Source organism: Triticum urartu, chromosome 2A (assembly GCF_056163025.1).
Source record: "Triticum urartu cultivar PI428250 chromosome 2A, HENAU_Tu73, whole genome shotgun sequence".
Lineage (NCBI taxonomy): Eukaryota > Viridiplantae > Streptophyta > Magnoliopsida > Poales > Poaceae > Triticum > Triticum urartu.
Genome location: NC_141874.1, coordinates 669,825,132 through 669,842,531, shown reverse-complemented (window position 1 = coordinate 669,842,531; position 17,400 = coordinate 669,825,132). Strand labels below are relative to the sequence as shown.

The 17,400-nt window shown below is 42.4% G+C and overlaps 1 protein-coding gene across 1 annotated transcript; it reads left to right on the top strand.

Annotated features, from left to right (window-relative positions):
• Positions 1–32: 32 nt before the first annotated feature.
• On the top strand, positions 33–14,051 carry LOC125539604 (uncharacterized). The gene is made up of 14 exons (XM_048703096.2): positions 33–440; positions 1,967–2,506; positions 2,608–3,747; positions 4,225–4,549; positions 5,449–5,704; positions 5,800–6,016; positions 6,581–6,930; positions 7,119–7,640; positions 8,130–9,330; positions 9,432–9,785; positions 9,990–10,227; positions 10,421–12,990; positions 13,086–13,225; positions 13,378–14,051. Exons 1-14 carry the CDS (start codon positions 360–362, stop codon positions 13,700–13,702), a joined length of 8,259 nt encoding a protein of 2,752 aa, XP_048559053.2. The 5' UTR covers positions 33–359; the 3' UTR covers positions 13,703–14,051.
• The last annotated feature ends 3,349 nt before the right edge of the window (positions 14,052–17,400 follow it).

The following is a 17,400-nucleotide window of genomic DNA, read 5'->3' as shown; positions in this document are numbered from 1 at the left end:
GCCATCCCATCCCATCCCACTCCTCCCATTGATCACGCTTTCCCCTAGAAAGGCTAGGCTAGAACCCCCAAAGCCTCCTGCCACGGAGCAGAGCAGCATCTTCGCCCAGAAGCAAACGATCTCTGCCTGCGCAGCAGCACTAATCCCATCCCCTCCCACGTCCCACCGATCACCCCTGCCTTGTTTTTTTCTCCACACAGCAGCAGCAGCAGCAGCAGCAGTCACACCCCACCGCCGCCTTTGACTCGCAGCGACGAGACGACTCCTCGTCCTCGACACCCCTCCCTCCTCTTCGTCCTCCTCGCGAATACCGCTTGCTGCGCGGGAGGGCGTGAGCGGCTAGGGCGCGGGAGGGCGGCATGGCGGAGATGGATTTAGGCGACGTGGTGCTCTCCTGGTCCATCCGCGACATCAACGACGACGACCTCTACAGGGACAAGGTACACGTACACCCGCGCCATCCACCCACCCATCCCTCGGTTGCCGCTGCTAGCTAGTAGTTCCGGGTGACGATTTCTGCGGCTGCCGGCATGATCCCATTTTTTTTTCCTTCCGAATCTGTGCGCGCGTACGGATTCCGGAGCGCGCGGCGCGTGCCAAGCGTATGCATGCTAGGTTTCCAAAATCTGTTGATCGAATATTAGTCGCTTGTAGAGTTGTATTGCACTGGTTGTCAGTAATGTGCGACTGAAGTTGTCATCTGGACGCACGCGTCAGGGAAGTGCAGTTGCAGTCGGCATGTTCGTACAATCTCTGCCCGCCAAATCGTTGCACACCGGGCGACACATGCTGCTTCAGGAAATTGCATGTTTGCTGCTGCCTGTTGGCGGCCAGCCGTGACTGATTCATACTAATTCATAATTGGTGTCCACTGCTGATGAAAATAATGACGCACTAATTAATTTGCTATGCCCATGATGCTCGTAGCATAATCGACCATCTCCCATTCTGAAAACTCTAGATAACACGATCGTATAAGTTATCAGATGTTTCTATATGTTGGTGACATTTATGACAAGTTCTGTCTTCAAACTTCGGTCGACTAGCAGCTTATGCCCTGTATTTTGTCCTTGCTTCATCTTGGCGTAGATCAAATTGACCACATAGCACCGTTCTGCTAGGCTGATAGCGGCATTAGTTTTTTTTAGAAGATGCCAGAATTAGTTGAATGCCGTTTCTGTGCTCAAGATACGTGTATCATCGATCCATCCCCTCGGCGCTGCTAGTTCCGGTTTGTTGATTTCTGTGGTTGCCAGCTAGAGCCATTTCTTTTTTCGAATCGTGCCAAGCGTTATGCATGCGTATGCGCGCTAGGTTTCCAAAATCTATTGATTGATTAGTCGCTTGTAGTGCAACTGAAGTGGGTCATTTGGATGCACGCATCAGGGAAGTGCGGTGCAGTTGGCATGTTTGGACAATCTCTGCTCACCAAATCGTTGCACACCTGGTGACACATGGCACTTCTGAAATCTGCATGTTGCTCGTTGCCTGTTGGTGTCATTTGTAACTGATTCACATTGGTGCCTGCTGCTGTTCAAAATAATGATGCATTAATATGGTGCTATGCCCACGATGCACGATCATTCTTGTCAAGTGTTACGGTGGTCGTAGTATAATCGACCTGGTCGCATTCCGAAAACTGTATGTAGCAAGATAATACATGTGGCGAGACAGGTTTTCTAACGTGACAGGTATATGTTGGGATTTTATGTCTTGAGAATTCGGTTGATTACAGTTACCTCCTAGGTGATGCTTATGCTCTGGATTTATCGTTGCTGGTCTTGCATTAGATGAGATTGACCACATAGCTGTTCTGCTAGCATTAGTTTTTTTTGTGTGTGTAAGGAGCATTAGTTTTTTTTGTAAAGGGTGCCAATTAATTGCATGCCATTTCTGTGCTCAAGCAGTTAGTAAAGAATCTTTTGCTAGCTATAACCATATTTTCATTTATACCCTCATTATGTAGGTTGAGACTATTCCCTGCAAATTCAAGTCAGTTGATCACTATCTCCAATCGTATCGTCTGCCTCTGATTGAAGAAACGAGGTCAGATCTGTGCTCATGCCTTGAACTCATCAATGAAGCACCCTCGTCGAAAATACTTTCCATGGAGGTAGCAGGAAAATCAGGATTATACTTCATGGATGTGGACTTCTGGGACAATGGTGCTGGTTTTTCCACTGAGACATATACGGCAAGGAATGGTGATATATTCATTTTGTCTAGCTTGAAACCTGAATCTGCAGAGGACCTTAACCGCTACGGTGTGACATATTGCTTGGCAATGGTTACTGAGGTTTCTTTGGATGATGAATACCAGAAGGGTTTCAGAGTTAAAGTTGCAAAGGATATTGGTTTGGAAGAAGAAGACTTGAGTAAATTCAGACATGCAATATTTCTCACTAATATCATGACAAATATACGTATATGGAAAGCACTTTCGTTTGATACGCACATGGATAACAATTTCACAGTAATCAAGTCTCTGTTAGCCCCAACAAATTTGGTAAGTTAACCTGGATAGTTGTGTTTTAGTTACTTGCTTTTTTCTTGCCAGTATGAATTGGTGTCTAACCTTTTGAGTTCCTCTTTTTGGGTCTGTTGCAGGGTGATGATGTATGTGGTATCTGTGTTGCACAGGATGGGAGCTTATTGCCTTCCTTGACAGAGCAATTACTATCAATCAAACTTAATCAATCGCAACTGGACGCTATTGAATCTGTGATCTCAGCTGTACGATGTAGGCATATGAACCTGTTGAAGCTTATATGGGGTCCTCCAGGTACTGGAAAGACCAAGACTGTTAGTGCTTTACTATGGGCTTTGGCGTGTGTGAAATGCAGAACTCTTACTTGTGCTCCCACTAACGTCGCTGTCGTTGGAGTTTGCACTCGTTTCCTTCAAAACTTGAAGGAGTTCAATGAGCACATTGATGAAAATGGTCTACCCTTTTCTCTTGGAGATGTCTTGCTGTTTGGGAACAAGTATAACATGGACATCACCGAGGATCTTCAGGAAATTTTCTTGGATTTTCGAGTGGACGACCTTGTTGAGTGCTTTTCATCGTTGTCTGGATGGAAGTACAGAATAGCTTCGATGGTATCCTTTTTTGATGACTGTGTGTCACGGTACGATATGCTTCTTGAGGATGAAGGAAATAGTGATCCCGTGAGCTTTCTGGACTTCATAAAGAAACAGTTTGATGCGACAGCAATAGCTCTGAAAAGATGCATAATGAATTTGTGGGTTCACCTTCCTGGAAGGTGCTTTTCTCGTGATAGTGTCGTAAATATATCTTCCTTGCTTAATATGCTGGAAAATTTTGGGACCCTTCTGTGCAACGTAGACTTGACTGAAGATTGTTTGAAAAGGGCCCTTGGTTGTCTGTCAAATGAAAACTCTGTTTGTGTAAAGCTTATATCTCCTATTGAGAAGGAACTGGACGGAGCAAGGTCTTCATGCCTTAAATTGCTTAAAGATCTGCTACACTCGCTTAATTTACCCACTGGAGTAGACAAAAACTGGGTCCAGAGCTACTGCATACGTAATGCTACACTTCTTTTCTGTACTACCTCTAGCTCTTACCGGTTGCATCACATGGAGATTGCACCCCTCGATGTCTTAATTGTTGACGAGGCTGCTCAAGTGCGGGAGTGTGAGTTGGTGATCCCTCTACGTCTGCATTGGTTGAAGCATGTTGTTTTGGTTGGAGATGACTGTCAGCTGAGTGCAATGGTTAAAAGTCAAGTAAGTTTCACCTTACCCTCTTTATACTATACGTTGTCATCGAGCCATCGGTGCAGTTGGCTGCAAATTTCTAATGCTAAAATGCTACAGCAACTTTTTAGTTATTGCTGCATCACTCTACAGCACTACTAATCACGCATGTGAATATGCATGTCTTATATAACGTATTTCTTTTAATTTTTTTACCTTACATTGATTTTTTAACGCTGCAAAGCCTATGAAGCTTTAGACCATAAATGCTGCAGACCTTAAAATTGAGTTGGAAATGGCTGCATTGGGTAATTTTCATAATTTTGTTTAAGTTCGATGGATAACACAATCAATACAACAGTTCAGGTGGCTAAAAAAGAAGCTGGATTTGGTGTGACTCTTTTTTGGAGATTGATTCATGACAATCTTAGTTCTTACCTTTCATTTGGAAACAAGCTGGATCTGTTGATGATAATCGTACTTCTTATGTTCATTGTTTATCTGTAGGTATGCAAAGAAGCTGGCTTTGGTACAAGTCTTTTTGGGAGATTGGTTATGTTGGGATTCGATAAACATTTGCTGAATATACAGTATCGCATGAATCCTATTATTAGCTTGTTTCCAAATGTTCAGTTTTATGAGAGGAAGATTTTAGATGGTTCAAATGTCCTGTCACCTAGCTATAACAAGGATTATACATGCTTCCCGTTTGATAGCTACACTTTTATAAACCTCACTGATGGAAGGGAAGACAAAGAAGGCACAGGAAACAGTCGAAGAAACACGGTTGAAGTTGCTGTTGTTTTGCACCTGATCCAAACCATCTTTAAATGTATGTTAGCTGAATCCTATCTTTTCTTCCAACCTTAATATCCTGCCTCAGTATCCTTGGTACACCTCCGTCCGGGTTTATTAGCCCCCCTCGTATTTTGAGTCAAACTTTGGCCATCTATAAAAATAATAAAATATTACCTCTGTTCGGAAATAACTGACGTGGTTTTAGTTCAACATCAGTTACAACCACATCAGTTATTTCCGAACGCTGGGAGTCTAAATTATATGATACAAAAAGTACACTATTTGATTTGTATCTGAAAGAGCTACTTGGCTATATAGTTTACTTTTTGTTAGTTAAATTTATGGTCAAACTTTAGCCTAAAATAAAAGGGGGCCTAATAAACCCGGATGGAGGTAGTAGTTACTAATTTGTTTCTATATGAAGATACTTAGCTGATATGACTTGCATCTTTAGAAGCTTATAGGGTCTTTCTTGTATTTCATGTTGCATAACTTTCATTGATAGAAAGGTGATCAGTGTAATAGTTTATGTTCAACAGTCAGTTTGTTACCTGTGTATATCTTGTGATTTGTTAACTGCATCAATCTGGGTTTATGAAAATTCAATTCCCTACATATGTCTGTCAGCAAGTCCACTGTCATACACTTCCCTGTTTAATAGATAATGTTACATTTTTTATTTGCAAAACTTAGAACATTAAGTAGATGATATGAAAGGTGAGACATCAAGCTCTGTTAGAGTTGTTGGCCACTACATGTACTCACTAATTGGTATTTTGTTTTTACCTTCAGAGCTGAAAAGTAATGCTATGTCACTTGTAAGCTGATACAGAATCAACTGCAGTTTGCTATAGAAAATTCTCTCGCTCGCCTTATGCAAAATAGACCCCAAAAGCTCATTAAAGACTTAGCAGTTTAGTTTTTTTTTTGCAGGTTGGAAAAGTACGGGCAAAGTGCTCAGCGTCGGTGTGGTCTCTCCATATAGTTCTCAAGTTGATGCAATTAAAGGTAGACTTGGCAAACAATATGACACATGTGATGGCTTTCATGTGCGAGTCAAGTCTATTGATGGTTTCCAAGGAGAAGAGGATGATATAATAATACTATCAACAGTTAGATCCAACGGGAGAGGAGTTGTTGGATTTCTTGCTGATAACCAAAGAACAAACGTTGCTCTTACCAGGGCAAAGTGAGCATTTTTTCCCAGTCCTTTGTTTTGTTACTGTTCAAAGTATTGTCAGATTGATAATATAGTCTTTCTAATGGATGCTTTATTTGATGCAGGCACTGTCTTTGGATTGTTGGTAATGCTCATACACTGTACAAAAGTGGAACTGTCTGGACAGACCTTGTTTCTGATGCTCAAAGACGTAAATGTGTTTTCAATGCCACTAATGACACGGCCTTATGTAAGTTGGTTTTGCAAGTAAAGCAAGATCTTGATGAACTTGAGGATCTTCTTAATGCTGAGTCGGCCGTTTTCAGCAATACCAGATGGAAGGTAAGTAGCATAGTGATGTTAGTCAGTTTGACTTTGACCATACTTCCGTGTGCTCCCTCTACGTGTGCGTTTATTTACCTCCTTTTCTTTTTGCTAGTAGTTTAGAATTTAGATTGTAGTTTTTAACTCTGTTGGTTGGCTTGGCTTCACCTTGAGTGGCTGTGCCATTTTGCGCCATTTTAGCATGTTTGGATGCATGCTCAAGAGAAAATTTAAGTTAGTTTAGTTATGTGCATTTAATGTATTGGAATGCAAACCACATTTATGCACATTAGTCTGATAAGACTCTGCTTGTTGTCAGGGAGTATTGGGTTTGTTGATACACGGTTTCTTTATAACATGTTTTTTTTTTGTGGTTTGCTTATCTCTGTTATGCTGTTTGTAATTAAGATTTGCAGGGACATGTGCTACTTTGCAGGATGGTATGTCAATATATGATTTTTTTTTCTATAGATTACATACCATCTTGTAACTCCCTACTTTTTTTTACAGAACATACCTGTTGATATATTCTTGAGTTCATTCTTTCTCAGACTCTATTTTGTGTACTGGTAAATTCAACAGGTCATTGTTAGCGACGAGTTTAGAAAGTCTTTCACCAAGCTAAAATCATCACAGCTCAGGAGGGAAATACTCCAAAAGCTTGTCAAAGTTGGCGGTGGTTGGAGGACACCAGTTAGGAACTTGGATGTACCTGGTGTTTCCAATCTTGCAAAAGTATACAAGATCAGGGACCTTTATCTTATTTGGAGTACTGACTTGGAGAAAAGTGAAGAAAGGTATATCCAGATAATAAGAATTTGGGACCTACTATCACAACAACATGTTGCAAGAGCCGTTCAACGTCTCGAGAACCTATTTTCCATGTACACAGATGATTACCTGGATCACTGCAGAGGAGTGCAGACCCTCGGGTATGCGCTGTTCATTTTTATTGGGCCATACTTTGTTCCTAGGATTCTTTTACCATGCTTGAAATTGAACTGTTCGTCAATAGTCATGTTTATGAGTTATGAGTGGGCTGCTTGTAGACATTCTTCTTATTTCTCTTTTTTGAATAGTATTATTCTTATTTCTTGCTTCTTTTTTTGATGGCTTGCAGGAAACTAGAGGTTCCTATGGTTTGGGATGTTGAGCATGATATTATTCGCTATAAGAAGGATTGCAGAGTTGATGCCCAGGAACAGCATGATCTAGTGGATACACCATATGCTATGGAAAATTCAAAAGTTCGCGAAAGCTTCTTGCTGATGAAATTCTACTCGTTATCATCTGGAGTGGCAAAACATTTGCTGACGTCTTCTGATGGTTCTGAAATTGATATCCCCTTTGAACTAACTGATGAAGAGAAGGTGATAATCCAATTCCCGGTCACTAGTTTTATACTTGGGAGGTCAGGCACCGGAAAAACCACTGTATTGACAATGAAATTGATTCAAAAAGAGCAACAGTCATTGATTGCCTCCCAAGGTCTACATTTGGATGGAGATGATTTGTCAGGGCTTGATGAAAAAGATATTGTGCCACTGAAGGATGCAGGAGAAGGTTTTGTGAAACAAGTGTTTATCACTGTAAGCCCAAAGTTGTGTTCAGCCATAAAAAATCACATTTCTGGACTTAAAAGGTAAGTCTGTTGAACTAGAGCCCTATTTTGAAGTTTACACGTGTTTAGCATTTTCAAAATTATTTTTGGACATATATTTAAAGTGGACAGAAATATGTGTGCAATTTGGTCCAAGGTATTTTTTCAATGTACTCACTTCATTTTACTGTACGGGGTTACTGTATTTTTATCTTCTTTTTATTTACGGGGTTACTGTATTTATAAGTTCATGCTCTTTAGATTCTTTGTTTGTCATGCCCTTTCAAGGTTAACATTTTTATCCATATGAAGTACATTTCTCTTTGATATACTTGAATAATTATAAAAAAACACTATACTTATGGGGACCAACCCTCGTGGATTTGTATTGAAAGAAACAGCAACCATGTGCTCCTTCGTAGGCGAGTCCTTGAAAAAAATACACTCTTCAAATGATATTTACTGATTCTTCTATGAGTTATATGATTATATCAACCATGACGCGCATATTACTTTATTTCAACCCTGTAGGTTTGGCTCTGGTGACGCCTCTGATCAGCCTAGCATTCTTCACATGCATGACATCATTGATGACCAGGAAGAGTTTACAGATATACCTGACAATTTTAGCAATCTACCTCATGAGCACTATCCTCTTACTATAACATATCGGAAGTTCTTGATGATGCTTGATGGAACATGCCGGACATCATTTTTTGATGTGTTTTATGGTGAACTGCAGTCTAGCATTGATAGAGGGCATTCAAACTCTCGTGCGCTGCAAACTTTTATTGAATCAAAGGAAGTTACCTATGAGAAATTTGCTGCTGCCTATTGGCCTCGTTTCAATGCAGACCTGACCAAGAATCTTGATGCATCCACTGTCTTCACTGAAATAGTTTCTCATATAAAGGGTAGATATCAAGCAAGCAGTCCTTATATCAGCAAGCTTGGAAGACAAGATTATGTGATACTCTCAGATAAAAGATTTTCATCTCTGAACAGTGAGAAGAGAGATAGGATTTACAATATTTTTGTTGATTATGAGAGTATGAAATCCACTGCCAGAGAGTTTGATTTGTCAGATTTTGTCAATAGCCTTCACACCAGTCTTGTATCCGAGGGCTACAATGGAGATCTATTGGACTTTGTTTACATAGATGAGGTGCAGGATCTAACCATGACACAAATAGCACTTCTTAAGTACGTCTGCAGAAACTTCAAGGAAGGCTTCCTTTTTGCTGGTGACACCGCACAGACTATAGCTAGGGGTATTGATTTCAGGTTTGAAGATATTCGTTCGCTTTTTTATACCGCATTTCTCTCAGAAACGGAAGCATTTAATCAAGGACGTCAACATGGAAAACAAGTCAAACTCTCTGATATGTTCCAACTTACTCAAAATTTCCGCACACATTGTGGCATCCTTCACATGGCACAAAGTATCATGAGCCTTTTGTACTTCTTTTTCCCGTCAAGTGTTGACAAGCTTAACCCAGAGACTGGACTTGTGTATGGAGAAGCACCCGTGCTGCTGGAGTCTGATAATGATGAAAATGCAATTATGACTATATTTGGAGAAATCAAAAGTAAGCATGGTAGCATGCATGGGTTTGGTGCTGAGCAAGTCATATTAGTTCGTGATGATGCTACCAAAAAACAAATTGTTGATCTTGTTGGTAAACAGGCTCTTGTTTTGACCATTGTTGAATGTAAGGGCCTTGAGTTCCAGGTATGAGCATCTAGTTCACTAAATTTTTGTGCATTTTGCCAAAAAAAGTTAAATGTCATGTCATAAGTTTTGCGTATTGTTACTTTGAATACATTGTGTAGGATGTGCTGTTGTACAACTTTTTCGGCTCGTCGCCCTTAAGAAACAAATGGAGAGTTCTGTACGGTTACATGAAAGATAAAGATATTATAGCACAATCTGAAGAGATCTCTCATCCGGGTTTTGACAGAAGCAAGCATCATCTTCTGTGCTCAGAGTTGAAGCAACTCTATGTTGCAATCACACGCACTAGGCAAAGGCTGTGGATATGTGAGAATACAGATGATTACTGTCGACCAATGTTTGACTACTGGAAGAAGTTGTGTCTTGTAGAGGTTAGATTACTTGATTCTAACCTCGTTCAAGCAATGCAGACAGGAAGCAGTGCTGATGATTGGAGGCTACGGGGAACAAAGGTTAGTGATCTTTACTTGTTTGCTTTGGAAAGCCAGTTTACCTTTTTTGACCTTTTATTTTCCTGAAGTTCATGGGCCTTTTTCTGTCTGACAATTGGTCGTACAGAAATTCTTTGAGGTATAATTGTGCATGCCTACTTACAATTTTAGCGTACTTCTCTTTCGAAGTTGTTATTCCATCTTAGAAGTTTTTTTTTCTTGCAGTTATTCAATGAAGGGCAATTTGAAATGGCTACAATGTGTTTTGAAAAAGCTGGTGATACATACAGAGAGAAGTGGGCAAGAGCTGCCGGACTTTTAGCTACTGCTGAACGTGCCATGTCCTCAAATTTGGAGAAGGGCAACGCTCAATTGCAAACAGCATCAGAAATCTATGAGTCCATAGGCATGCATGAGAAAGCTGCTACCTGCTATATCAAATTAGGTGACTACAAAAGAGCAGGTCTGCTAATTCTCCATAATATTCAATCTGTACCCACACCTCTGAGATTTTTTATTCCATAACGTTTATCAACAAGTTGTTCCTAAAGAGTTACAGTATAATGTCTTAATATTTTAAACAATTTTTAAGGTCTTTTCATCACACTCCACGCAGCTCTATCTGACTAAACACTATTTTTCTTGAACTGCAATAGGTATGATCTATATGCAAAAATGTGGTGCTTCCAGACTCGAGGATGCCGGTGACTGTTTTGCCATGACTGAAAGCTGGTCAGATGCAGCTGAAGTGTACTTCAAAGCTAAATGTTACACCAAATGTTTCTTGATGTGCTCGAAAGGAAAACAATTATTTAATCTTGGCTTGCAGTTCCTGCAACAGTTGGAGGACCATTTGGCTGAGAATTCAAAATCCGTGGAGGTTTCTGCAATCAGAAAGACATATCTTGAAAATTGTGCTCAACATTATTTTGTGTGCCGTGACATAAAGCATATGATGCATTTTGTCAAGGCTTTCAGTTCTATGGATCATGTGCGGGCATTCTTAAAGTCTAGAAATCTTGTTGATGAACTGTTCAGTTTAGAGATGGAAAAGGGTAATTTCCTTGAGGCTGCAGGAATGGCAAAGCATAAAGGAGATGTCCTGCTGGAGGTAGATATGCTCGAGAAGGCAGATATGTTTGAGGATGCAACACGGCTTCTCCTACTCAATATCATTGTAGATTCCTTCTGGTCTTCAAACAGTCGAGGGTGGCCTCCCAAAAGATACGCAGAGAAGGAAGGGTCACTTGCAAGGGCCAAACAGATGGCAAAGAAGGTCTCTGAGGGCTTCTACAGCTTTGCTTCCCTGGAAGCTGATGCACTGTCAGATATGAAGAAGTCTCTTCCCAGTTTAAATTGCACTTTGCTTGATGGCAGAAAATGTGAAAACTTGTTCGTTGAATTTATTGCTTCCCGTTTGATTCTTGATGTTCATCTTCAGTCCCAAGCCTCTGAATATAATTTGGAATTAGGACCAGGATCTGAAGATGACAGTAGTTGTAATGATATGGTTGCTCGTAACCAGATATCACCCAAAACTCTAGCGTATGCTTGGAATCACTGGAAGTCAATCATAATCAAAGTACTATCTCATCTTCGCCACACTGATGGTCCAGAATTAAATGATTATGAAGTTTTGTATGAAGAGCTTTGCTGTAAGTACTTTGGGTTGAGGAAAGATGGCGAAGATGGCCGATATGTCGTGCTTAACATGAATTCAAGTTGGCTCTCTAATGCAGGCAGAAATTCTTTGCAGCAAGATGGCAACAGATGTTGGCTGGATGTCCTTCAGTGTCATTCATGTGCTCAGTCTTTCCTGATGAATGAGTTGTCTTCTGTTGGTTTGGGTGTACTTAAGAAGTTGGAGACCATTGTTCAAATTTATCCAAATCCGGCATCTTCATATGCCCTGGTGAGAACTACCCTTATCATAAAAGAGATAGCTAACTTTTTGGAAGAACCAGAGTTCAGTATGCCGAAAAGTACCATGAAGTTAAGAAGCTTCTCTGCTCTGTGCGAGCGCCGCTTCTTTGAGTTAGTTTTTCTTGTCTGGAGAGATGGAGCAACGAGGAGCCTCTTGCGTATACTTGATTCACCAGCTTCATATTGTTTGATTGCTGATTCCCTTGGTGCAAATCTTCGGCCAAGAAATAAAAATTTGACTTACGGGCATCTTGGGAGGACAACTGTGCTTCTGCTTCATGCAGCACGATTGGATGATGCACTCATTTCAAGGCTGGTACAGTACCTCGACAATGATTCTGACTGGGCAAAGTTTTTCCGACATTTGAAGAGATTTCTTGATACTGGCGTTGATAGATCCTACTTGATCAAGAACTTTAGGACTGCTCTTAATTCTACCTTCTATGATGTGACTTGGAGGAATGAACTGGACTACATATCCCCAATATGCTATGTGGGTCTGATGGAGTGCCTTGGTTTCTTGGCTTCATCGTACCTTCTACAGAAAGGTTGTATATATGGCACAAAATCTCTGTTGCTCAATATGCTGGACTGCCGTACCAGCAAGGTTTACCTTGACAGCTGCCTGGTATCTAATTCGAGCCCAGATCCTGATCTTGAGGAGATGACATTCTTATCAGGGCGTTTCATATTTGATACAATTATGAGTATCTTGAGAAACAAGAATACGCTCTGGGATTGGGTACAGAAGACTTCAACTCCTAGTTGTTCATACACTGCAGTCCTGTTGAGACTAGTGGTTACACTTTATCCACTGATCCTAACTCATGATGGTCTGGGGAATTGCTATGAGGCCACAAATATTCTTCTGAAGCATGGAGTCTTTAAGGATTTACCTGTGGAATTCTCTCAGAAGATTGTGCGTGTCCTGCAACTGCAAATGAGGTCTCGCACCAGGGGCAACTTCAGAAGAGCACTCGCTGATGCACTTGCTGCAATCGGAGATCGTATGGTAGTTATGGGTCCACCCAAAGATATAGCAAGCTTTCAGAACATAAATGCTGATATGATTAGCACAGAGGATTTGGGTGATGTTCAGAAGGTAATGGCTATTCTTCGTCCTGAAGAGGCAAGTTCTGTAAAGGAAGAGGCCGCACTGCTAGAAAAATCTGATGGTAAAAAAAACATTCCTAAGGCTGTACCAGCCAATAAGGTGGAGAGTACAAGTGAAATAGATTTAAGTGATGAGAATACTCCCTTCTGGGATAAGTTTGAGGCTTTTCAAGCCAACAAGGAAGGCCAGGTGAGTTTCATATGTTATGGTGCTTGTTTTGTTATTTTTCACTCTGTCCCATTGCTTCGCGGCTGCCAAGTTATTCTAAAAGCTGATTTCTGCAGAAAGATGCAAGGGTTATTATTCAGTTCCTTAGAAGTGTTGTTCGATGGATGGAACAAGCAGGCTTTACAGGAAAGCTTGATGCACAACTGTTGGAAGATATCAGGCGCATCCGCAGTGAATTTGATGAATGCATTGCCGGGTAAGCCAATGTTAAACTAAGGCCAACTCTAAATTTCTTAATGGCAGTATAAACGCCGAACTGCAATTGGTAGATAATAAGGTATGAGTGACGTTTTGTAAAACATGACTAGGCCATCCCCAAAGTCTTCTGATAATTTACCATTTGCGCAGGATGGAGAAGACAGCTTGTCTGACTCTGGAGGATCTATACTCGATATGGGGAGATGGTGAGAACAAACTGCAGACGGTCATCAGCTTTGTGTCCTCCGCAAGGGCGTCCATGAGAGAAGATGACATGAGGAATGTCCAGTCGCAGACTGACGGAGTGGTCGAACGGACTGGATGTTCAGACAGTGAGCCTGACACAGCAGGAAGCAACGAGGTGGAACCGTTGAAGGAGGAAGCAGTGGCCGCCGCCTCGACCTCGCAGAGGGCGGCGCAGAAGCACAAGGGCAAGAAGAAATCCAAGAAAGGCAAAGGCCGTGGCAGGAAGTGAGCCGCTGTAGCTGTAGCCCGTGGTGTACTCCCCCACCTGCAAACCGTCGCCTGCATTGGAGAAACTCGCTTTGTACCATGGCTGTAAAACCAACGTATGGCAGGGGCTCGTTGTTGACATGATGGATGTGTCTCTGCATTTTGTTTCTGGGAAGGATGGGATTATAATGACTCCGGTGAATGTTCTAAAGTTCTAAAGTAGCACGAGCATCTCTCTCGCGCGAAATAGCACAAGCATCTCCAACATTGTACCCGTAATTTGGCTGCCCAAACCAATTATGGATAGTGGAGAGAGAAGATTGGACATGCAAACAATTTTTGCTTTTACAACATTCTCAAAATTGGATGCTCAGATATCCGGAACGATTTACATAAAACATGGTTCATTGCACAGTTAAACACTACAATGAGTACAATTAAACATCACTGCCACTACAACGAGCTTAAAACCAGACACATCGGGTCTAAAATGAGCTCTACTCATTCTCCTTGTGGTTGTTGGCGATGGGCTGAATCCATGGCATGGCACCACATCATTGGTGAGACGGGGCTGAATTGATGGCATCGCATCGTCCACGGTGTTGGCTTCGCCTGCAGTTTCGTCACCTAGGCCCCTTCCCTCGCCTGCACCCTCTGTGGAGAGCTACTTCCAAGCCCTGCCCCCCCCCCCCTCCCCCCCTTTTCTTGCCAAATCACGCAATCTTTCCGGAGGAGGTGGATTTCGCACCGCCTCGTTGCGCTCCCCCCCCTACTTCTTGTGGAGCCTAGTACTATAGGACAAGATGGTGCTGCTTCTCACATGGAGGGGGAGGCGGCACGCGTTTGTTACGGACATGTCGGATCGAGATGCGGCTGCCTATGCTAAAATGAAGCAGCCCTGCTCCTCGATGATTGAAATTCCACCACCCCGCTTCTTAAGGAGATCCAAGCCACCTCCACCTCGGCACCTGAAGCAGAGCCTTTCACTCTACCAGGGCCGTCTTCAGGAATTTAGGGGCCCAGGGCAAAACGCAAATGCAATCATATCTTTTAAAAAACATACAATGTTTTTTGAAGTTAAACAAACACACAACTAATCAGTTATGATCTCATGTTGTTCTACCTAAAAGCATCATCCATGTAGTATCAAATTTTCCATTTTTATTGCACATTGTAGATAAGCTGCAGAGGCAATTAAAAATTGGAATGCTGGATACAACTGGCGAAAAAAAAATATAGTAGCGCATCGAAACGACGAAACGAACGAACAGATCAGATGGGGCCCAGTAGATGAACATTGAATTGAGCTACGTAGTGTGTTCGTACTCATATAGGTGATGACCTGATCAGTCACCGGCCAGTGAGATCGTTTGTACCCTCGTATAGAAAGCAATCTGGACGACGCATGCAATAGCCAAACATGTAGGGGGAGAAGGGGAATAGAATAGCCAGGCAGGTGAGCAGTGTCGCAAACGAGAACTGCTACACATACGACAAATTTTGTACGATGTACGTACGACAGAGGTCAGCAACCATTCGATCAGTTGGATGGACGAGTGAGATCATGTCGTACAAAAATCGTATGCATTGTTCATCGTATGCACAACAATTTCGGTTGCAAATAAGGCTGTAGCCTCTTTGAACTCCCGTATGGTGCTAATGGGATGGATTGTTGGATCCTTTTTCCAGATTAAACTAATACCTAATGTTGTTTACCTGATGATTTGGGGCCCCCAAGATTTTGGGGCCCTGTGCGGTCGGCCAGTTTGGCCTCCCTCATAGACGGCCCTGCACCCCACGTCGTTGCACCATGTCAGGCAAGGCAAAGGCTGGCAGGAAATCTTTCAAAGCTTCGACAACCGAAACGGTGCTCACGGGAGCATTGGGGATCTTACCGGAGAACCTAAAGGTGGATGAGAATGTTGTCGCAGAGCTAAGAGGCTTGTTCGCGCCGCTATGCGACCAACACGTCAGGGTAACTGCAACAATCTTTGGAAAGGCGGGCAACATGCATGGGAGGAAGAGATGCAAGATGGGCAACTGAACATGCATGCAGTAAGCTATGGGAATAAAGAACAGAGAAGATGGGGCATGGGCAAGAGCATTATCACTGACCAAGTGGGCTAGGAGAACTCTTTTGCTGATTCTTTCGACAACCTCCTGGGAAATATGAAGATTAGGGAGCACTGCATTGATCAGAGCGCTATTGGTGTGAATTCGGTGGATCTGTCTGACATGGATGGTGTGTTCACGGAAGAGTAAGTGTGGAGGGTGTTACGTGATCTACCACTTGACCGTGCACCAGGCCCTAACGGCTTCATTGGCCTATTTTACCAGAAGGCTTGGAGCATCATAACACCTGACATCATGACGACTCGCTTAAAATTTTTATGTGGGGGATTGTTGTGGCTCGTGGGTTTGGTGCTCTCAATAAGGCTCTAATTACCATGACCCCAAAAAGCTGGATGCTGAGCGAGTTGGTGACTACCGACCAATCAGCTTGGGGCATAGTTTCTCTAAATCATTTGCCAAGGCGTTTTCTGACAGAGCCAGAAGGAGGATGGCCAAGTTAGTCCAAGTCAATCAATTGGTGTTCATCAAAATTAGAAACCTCCATGATAATTTTCTTCTAGTGCGACAAGTGGCAAGGAAGTTACATGCCAAGAAGATCAAAGGCGTGCTGCTCAAACTGGATTTGACGCGAGCGTTCGACCCTCTCTCCTAGGCCTTTCTCAAGTTCTCCAACAAAAAAGGATTCAGTCAAGCGTGGCTGAGGTGGATCTTGATATTGCTTTCCACGACAAGCTCTTGGGTTTCGGTGAATGGCATTCCAGAAAGAAAGATCTCTCATGCTCAAGGATTAAGTCAAGGGGATCTGGTCTCCTCTTTGCTATTTTTCATCACAATGGATGCCCTTACGACCTTGATTCTGCAAGTTGTGGACGAGGAGGTGTTGGAGAACTTACCAGGGATTGTGCCCATACAACACATGTCCATCTTTGCAGATGATGTGGTTTTCTTCCTCAGGCCCTCTTGTCGTGATCCAAATGGACCGTGCTACAAATTTGATGTCAGATTTTTAAACATGGCAAATCGAGTGTTTTGTATGGCAAACTGCATGTCACGAGCCTCACAATTCCCTTCAGCAAGCATGGAAAATCCTGACATGTTTAGTTTTTTTTCTTCAGAAAGCATGGCAAATCCTGACATGTTTAGTTTTTTTTCTTCAGAATTTGCCATGCTTGCTGAAGTAATTTGCCATGCTCGTGAGACGTAATTTTCCATAAAAACTTTGATTTGCTATGTCAGATTTTTAGCATTTCTGATCTAAATTTAGTTAGCATTCAAACTGAGAACCCACCTAGGATCAGAGGAAACAAGGCGAACCGACCAAATGAACGACGGTCCAGGAAAGTGTAACAAGCGAGCACGTGAAGCATGCACATCGGTCGGCAAGGTAGAAGGGGTAAAAGGCCGGGGGTGGAACATGCTAGCCGAGTAGCCGCATCGGTCCAACGCCAGGCAGCACGTGATATGTCTAGCTACAAGGGTCTCAAGTTCTGGGCAATGCACAAAAACCACACCTAGATGCCGAAACATGCCTTCCAGTCAAGGTGACACAGCTTCGAGAAGTCACTTCATAGTCTGACAACAAGACTAACAGAACAGAAGAAAAAGAAGTCCGACATTCACATTGCTTTTCTATCAATGATTGTCGAT

Bases quoted from the DNA above. Each gene is read 5' to 3' on its own strand.
- LOC125539604 (XM_048703096.2), top strand. From the start codon at position 360: ATGGCGGAGATGGATTTAGGCGACGTGGTGCTCTCCTGGTCCATCCGC. The intron at 441-1,966 runs GTACACGTACAC...CTCATTATGTAG, and splicing joins ACGACCTCTACAGGGACAAG to GTTGAGACTATTCCCTGCAA. The intron at 3,748-4,224 runs GTAAGTTTCACC...GTTTATCTGTAG, and splicing joins GTGCAATGGTTAAAAGTCAA to GTATGCAAAGAAGCTGGCTT.